Raw genomic sequence first — 7,316 nt, forward strand, 5'->3', positions numbered from 1 at the left:
GCATGAGATTTGCACTAAAATCTCATACGATCGCATGAGTTACTGTAGCAGGCCACATTCTATAAATTCAGCATTTTTCGGACGAATTTATATACCTTTTTCAATATCTCTTTCTCTCTATGTAATATATATAATTATAATTTTAATTATAATTAAGATTAATAATAAATTATGGTTTAGTTGGGTTAATGTAAGAAATGTTTTACGGGTTTTAAAGTCGGAATTCTGTCCGTGTAACGCTACGCGATTAAATACCACTGTAAGCTATGTTCTTCCTTTTTAAATTAATGTCTCGTAACTAAGTTATTATTATGCTTATTTAAGCCGAAGTAATCACGATGTTAGACTAAATATTAAGACGGGGTTATTAGATTTTGTACCATAAATAAGGTTTGGACAAAAGACCGACACTTGTGGACATTTGACTATTGACTATTAATAGATAGGGGGTATTGTCTAATCGAATGACAACTCATTAGAATCTGTCGAACATATCTTCAAATTAGTTAATCTAATAATTATTAAAATGATTATGTATGTTCTATTTAGTGACGTTTATATGACATCTTTTACGATCATTTAATTAATTATTCGGGTTGGGTAATTGATTATTCATTCTGATCAAGTGGGTAAATTAATATTCATATCTCATTAAAATAGGGGTGGATTACATACAAGGATAATTGGTGTAATTGTTAACAAAGTAATAAAACCTTGGATTATACGCAGTCGATAACCTGGTGTAATCATTAAACAAAGTATTAAAACCTTGTTACAGTTCGAATCCCTAATTAGTTGGAATATTTGACTTCGGGAATAAGGTTAATTTGACGAGCATTTTATAATTATGACCGATGGACTATTATGGACAAAAACCAGATAGGTATCAAATAAACCAGGACAAAGGACAATTAACCAGGGTAATAAATTAAAATCAACACGTCGAACATCATGATTACGGAAGTTTAAATAAGCATAATACTTTTATTTCATATTTCATCGTACCTTTATTTACTGTCATTTTAATTACTGCAATTTACTTTATCGCAATTTAAATTCTGTCATTTATATTATCGTCATTTATCTTTACGCTTTATTTAAAATCGACAAATCGGTCATTAAACGGTAAAACCCCCTTTTATAATAATATTACTATATATAATAATATATATTATAGTTGTTAAAAATATAGCGTTAAACTCAGCTACCTCCCTGTGGAACGAACCGGACTTACTAAAAACTACACTACTCTACGATTATGTACACTGCCTATAAGTGTTGTAGCAAGGTTTATGTATATTCCATCTATATAAATAAAAAAAACTTGTGTAAATTATATCGTATTTAGTAGTAAAAATATAACTATTTCGTATACGCCGCTGCACACATCACATGCACTGCTTTTATAAATGTTTGACGAAATAGACACAAGTGATCAAAAACTACATTCTATGGTTGGATTATCGAAATCAAATATGCCCCTTTTTTAGCTTGGTAGCCTAAGAATTAGGAAAGTGGCCCATAATTGACGCGAATCCTAAAGATAAATCTATGGACCTTGACATGTCCCATTCGGGTTACGAATGCTTTAGTACTTCGATTATCATGTCCGATGAGAGTCCCGGAATGATGGGGATATTCTATATGCATCCTGTTAGTTCGTTTATCAAGCGTTCACCATATGAATAATTTTTATCTCTATGCAGTTTGCGAAATGCCTGATATGAGATGATGTTTATGATAATTGAAATGAAAATCTTGTGGTCTATTAAATTAATGAAAATGATTGTTATGATAAACTAATGAACTCACCAACCTTTTGGTTGACACTTGAAAGCATGTTTATTCTCAGGTATGAAAGAAATCTTCCGCTGTGCATTTGCTCATATTAGAGATATTACTTGGAGTCATTCATGACATATTTCAAAATACGTTGCATTCGAGTCGTTGAGTTCATCAAGATTATTATTAAGTCAATATTAGTTTGATATATTATGAAATGGTATGCATGCAGTCAACTTTCGATGTGATGAAAGATTGTTTTTTTTTTAAAACGAATGCAATGTTTGTAAAATATATCATATAGATGTCAAGTACCTCGCGATGTAACCAAATGTAATGTATTCGTCCAGATGGATTAGGACGGGTCATTAGATAGGGATAAGCATTATCGGTGTGTTACAAGTGTAGACTACATGGACGGACCATCCAAGTCATATAAGTATATGGACCAAACCAGTATAACAATATTCTTCGAGTACATATCTCATAGACATGTGTGTAATTTACTATATTTTCTAGGGTGTTTATTAGAGTTGGCTGTAAATTAAAGGATGGAAGTTCAAATTATTTAGAAAAGAAGATATCTCGACCCTTTGAACTTTCGGTTATCCTTTTCTTCGCCACCTAAAAATTAAAAATAAGAACGTTTTCTTAAACAAGGGGTTCTGTTTGTCTCATTAGTCTTCGTTATTGACCGACTCCGACGGGTGCTGACCGGAGCCCCATATCATCACATAATACTTGAAATCATGATGATGTTGACACAAGCAGCATCTCGTCCTTCTCTGACCCGTTTTGCTAATCTGACCCGACATCTATCATTCTCAAATACAAATACTAACCCGTTCTCACTTTCAGTTTCCAAGTATAATATAAATGGCCCTCGTAATTTCAACCGCATTCTTTCAGCTAATGCTTCCCTTCACTCTGATTCAAGTAAGTATCTCATAAAAAAATTTCAATTTCTGTAATATTATATGTAATGTAAAAGTGATTCCTAATTCAATTTTTGTAATTATTATAAGTGCAAAAGCTCCCTTGTTTGTGATTAGGTATATTCATGGACACTGTTTTAAGGAAATATTACTTGATCAACACTTTACCAAATAAACTGACATTTTATTTTGTTTTGCGAAATTTTAATTTATTTAGGGAATTTCAAGTCTTTTTGAGAAATTTACCTTTCATGTAGGAAATTTTGAATCTTTTTTTTTTTTTTTTTTTTTTTTTTTTTTTTTTTTTTTTTTGCAAATAATTGTGAAGTGTCACTGAAGTAATTTTTCGTGATTTAATTTTCTGGAAATAATTGAATTAGGTATATATGTTATTATGTGCTTATAATGTTTAAAATTGTGATATAAGGATAAACTTGCAGCTATTTATAAACTGATTTCCAATGTGTAATTATATGGCACTATATAATAACATAATCAAAATTATTTTCAGTTTTTAACCATGCCCAAACACCAAATAACTGATTATGTAGTCAGAATCAAAACTTGATGCCAAACACCGCCTTTAAAAACATACTTGCAGGTGTACAGAAGGTAGAGCCAGTATCTTATTCTATTGAGCAACCAGAAATCATATTTATAGGGACAGGGACCAGTGAAGGGATTCCACGAGTCAGCTGTCTGACCGATCCCTTAAAGAAATGCCCGGTAGTTATCTAACTGAATTAACTACCTCTATAATCACAAACACGATTTATGCTTCTACAGATGTGTTTTGTGTCGTTTTTTTTTTTTTAAGAATTATAATTGTAATATTAGTGTCTCGATGTATATTTAGGTGTGTTCAAAAGCTGTGGAACCTGGAAATAAGAATAGGAGACTTAATACAAGCCTTCTTATTCGTTATCCTAGACCTTCTGGCATATGTAACATTCTGATAGATGCGGGCAAGTACGTAAAGATTCTTTCATCACTGATTTTGTAGTTTATTGTTTTTTTTGAAAGGATATATAATAAAATCAATTTCATGTTTGCATAATGCAACTGTGCTTCTTAAATTTCTTGACCCGTTATAATGATAATCTTCTAGAATGGGTTATAACAAGTCGAAATTCCTAAAGATTGTTGTTCTTCTTTCTTCGTTCCAGAAGGATAGTTAAGTGCACTTTGTTAAAAAGTTCCAATTACTCCTTTTAAGAATAGACCGATTCGATTTTCCGAAATCTATTTAATTAATCGATCTACGTCGGTCAAAGTGAAATTTGGTCATCATTTTAGTATTAATTCAAACTAGAATTTTGCAATTTTTGAACAAATGAACGATTATGTTAATGTTTTTAAACAATTATGTTTAAGTTTAAGGTTATGTTTTTGTTTTTTTCTTCTTATATTTACACATATAATTTTAAAATTTAATAATTAAATGTATAATAAAAAGTCCAATCCGATTAATCCCAGAGTGCCGAGCACTTCCTTCAAAGTCCCGACAGAGTACTCCTGAGTAGCAAGTTTTGCAACCTTGGTTTAGTAATAAAGTTTTGAATTTAAGTTGTAAAAACTCGTGTATGCTACGCGTGAATTATAATCGTTTGACCTGTTTCTATAATAGTAAATAGCAACTCAAATTGGTTCATTCGGTTTTCGCCTTTCAGGTTTTTCTACCAAAGTGCTCTTCGCTGGTTTCCTACTTACGGGTAAGATTATTGTCTCGTTTTCTCTTGCATATATTTTCTCTACAAGAATACGTAAACTTTATTTTCTCAATATGTATTTATTTATGTCAGGATAAGAACATTAGATGCGGTTTTAATAACTCATTCGCATGCTGATGCAATTGGAGGTAGGCCGCGATGTTAACTACTTATAATAGTTAGGCCGCGATGTTAACTACTTATAATAGTTTTACATTCTCACGTTAATGTTCCATAAGTTGCACAAGAGGTTGCAAAGTGGGCGGGTTAAATAAATGGTCAAAATGGAAACTTCATGTACAACTTGAATCCATTTGGGTTGGGTTTGAACCAACCCGCCAACACTTCTCTTGCATACGTAAATGTTTATTGAATTGAATATGATTACATTCATATCTCTGAAGTTGGTTTTGTATACTTTTTAGGTTTGGATGACCTTCGTGACTGGACAAACAATGTACAACCACATATTCCTATCTATGTAGCAGAACGTGATTTTGAGGTTATAAAGTTAAAATATAAATAAACCGTTCATCGTGATATTGCTACCTGAATCTATTTAAATAGTGACCATATTGTAAAAATAATGACAATTATAATAATTTATTGCAGGTGATGAAAAAAACCCATTATTATCTAGTAGACACGAGTGTGGTCACACCTGGAGCTGCTGTCTCAGAGTTACAATTTGACATTATACATGAAAAGCCATTCATTGTACACGACCTAAAGGTTCGAATTCGAATCCAAATTCAAATTCTTAATATGTTTGCAATGTCTAAACAAGTCTTTAGCGTTTAAGACTGGATTACGTGACACTAGTAAATAGATATATTTATTTTATAATACCTTATTATAAAATTACATTATAAATTCTAATTGCTGTGAAATCTTGTATCGTCAGTTTACTCCTCTACCAGTGTGGCATGGCCGTAACTACCGGTCATTGGGGTTCCGCTTTGGCGACGTTTGTTACATCAGGTAATAATATCAAACTCGTACGATACAAGACCCTGACAAATGCGCATATATAATCAACATCTCTAATGATAATTATTTGATTGTTGCAGTGATGTTAGTGAAATACCCGAAGAGACTTATCCACTTTTGAGAGATTGTGAAATCCTTATAATTGTAATCATATCGCCCCTTTTTCTGTAGGATATTCACGCCCACTTTTAAAAATTGTACTATTAGTATTTTTTTATTTTTTTTTATTTTTATTTTTATTTTTTTTGCAGGATGCTTTGAGGCCAGATCGATCCTCTTCGACACATTTTGGACTCCCAAAGGTTGAATTTGTCGAACTTGTCTATTTAATCTTCTTATTTTTTTATTAATTCTTTGTTATCGTGTTGGTGCTAATGTTGTTTCTAATTATAGGCTTTGGAAGAAGTACGTAAAATTAAGCCAAAAAGAACCCTGTTCACAGGTATTTTTATTTTATCTTATTTTAGTTTTTGAATAGTGATCCAGTTCTTATAATTAAACAGTTTAGAAGTTTATGGACACTTGAATACTTGATTATGTCAACGACACTTTTTAACGCGCTTGACTCGTTTAAACTTGTTTTCCTATTAGTCCCTGTGTCCAACTTTTATAGTTCAATTCCACAAACATAAGAAAATTCATTGAACGATAGGTGTAATCAATAAATTAACGAATCTTTACTATACAACGGAGTAATTGTCAAATTTACCCTTGTCTTTTAAACACAGTTAGGTTGAAAGTGTGTAATAACGGCCATCAGTTAATGGTTTATTAGGTAAATACATACAAATAATAAATTTCTTTTTGTGAACTTAAATAGTTAATATGGACAACAAATATGGGGAAAAATTGATAAATTCACTCATATCATGCATTAGAAACTTGTACTGAATTATGAGTCGAGTTATCAAAAGGATGAGTTGAAATATCAACTCCTCCCAGTAAGATGTAAATGTTACTTGTTTGACCTGTTAGCATGAAAATCAGCCGTTGGTGACAAAAACGTGTTGAAATTGCTACCTAATGAAAAGTAATCCTTGTTAATTTGAAATGGATGGGTCACTAATCAAATGACAACTTGTTTGTGTGTGTGTGTGTGTGTGTGTGTTGATAAAGGTATGATGCATTTGATGGATCACGAGAAAGTGAATGAAGGTCTCTTAAAGTTGATGGAAACCGAAGGTCTAGATGTACAACTCAGTTATGATGGCCTTCGCGTTCCTATAAACCTATAACATTCTCTCTTTTTTTGAAAGAGAAGTCGACAACACAATATTAAACAACAATTTGATACAATTGGTTAGCTGTATTCATTTTTGGAACCTCATTTATTTTGAACTTTTGGTTTTCATCAAATGTAAAAGATGGCTGATAATTTGATGGTAAGTAAATGGTGAGTTGACTCGGTGACAATTTTATGTGATCATGTAAATCTTGTCAAAGGTTTTCTTATGTAAATTCTGTTGAACATGGGTCCATTACAATATGAGTGATGTCACCTCATTCTTTTTTAAAAAGAGGTAAACATGCATTGACATTCTTTTCTTCTTTACATAAAAAGGGATACAAAAGCCATTTTATTCAACTTATACATATCATCAATTTGAGAAAATGAAAACTGAAAAGTTTATTTCATAATTAACAGTCAATTCTATTGTATTAGATTATATAATATTATATAAAATTAACTATCTGAATCCCAAACATTGAAAAACAAACTAATTCAAAATAGTCTAGTTGAAATTTTAATATCTTCATAAAATGTTTCATGCTCAAAACTTACATAAAATATCTTATGGTGGTATAGCAAACCTTATTATCATTCATCATTAGTATTATTATTAATGCTAATGTATGCTCTCGTAACATACGTTAACGTGAAATTAATGAAGTCTTAATT

The 7,316-nt window shown here is 31.2% G+C and overlaps 1 protein-coding gene across 1 annotated transcript; it reads left to right on the forward strand.

The window, feature by feature from the left end:
* The first annotated feature begins 2,418 nt into the window (after nt 1-2,418).
* Nucleotides 2,419-6,842, forward strand: LOC139866451 (putative hydrolase C777.06c). The gene is made up of 12 exons (XM_071854685.1): nt 2,419-2,718; nt 3,319-3,443; nt 3,574-3,686; nt 4,388-4,429; nt 4,520-4,575; nt 4,852-4,928; nt 5,039-5,158; nt 5,331-5,407; nt 5,497-5,560; nt 5,668-5,718; nt 5,810-5,858; nt 6,533-6,842. Exons 1-12 carry the CDS (start codon nt 2,532-2,534, stop codon nt 6,649-6,651), a joined length of 1,080 nt encoding a protein of 359 aa, XP_071710786.1. The 5' UTR covers nt 2,419-2,531; the 3' UTR covers nt 6,652-6,842.
* The last annotated feature ends 474 nt before the right edge of the window (nt 6,843-7,316 follow it).

Source organism: Rutidosis leptorrhynchoides, chromosome 9 (genome assembly GCF_046630445.1).
Source record: "Rutidosis leptorrhynchoides isolate AG116_Rl617_1_P2 chromosome 9, CSIRO_AGI_Rlap_v1, whole genome shotgun sequence".
Classification (NCBI taxonomy): domain Eukaryota; kingdom Viridiplantae; phylum Streptophyta; class Magnoliopsida; order Asterales; family Asteraceae; genus Rutidosis; species Rutidosis leptorrhynchoides.

Excerpts from the sequence above, each read along its gene's own strand:
- LOC139866451 (XM_071854685.1), top strand. The coding sequence starts at position 2,532 with ATGATGATGTTGACACAAGCAGCATCTCGTCCTTCTCTGACCCGTTTT. Across the intron at positions 5,408-5,496 it reads GGCGACGTTTGTTACATCAG|TGATGTTAGTGAAATACCCG; the intron begins GTAATAATATCA and ends TGATTGTTGCAG. Across the intron at positions 5,561-5,667 it reads ATTGTGAAATCCTTATAATT|GATGCTTTGAGGCCAGATCG; the intron begins GTAATCATATCG and ends TTTTTTTTGCAG.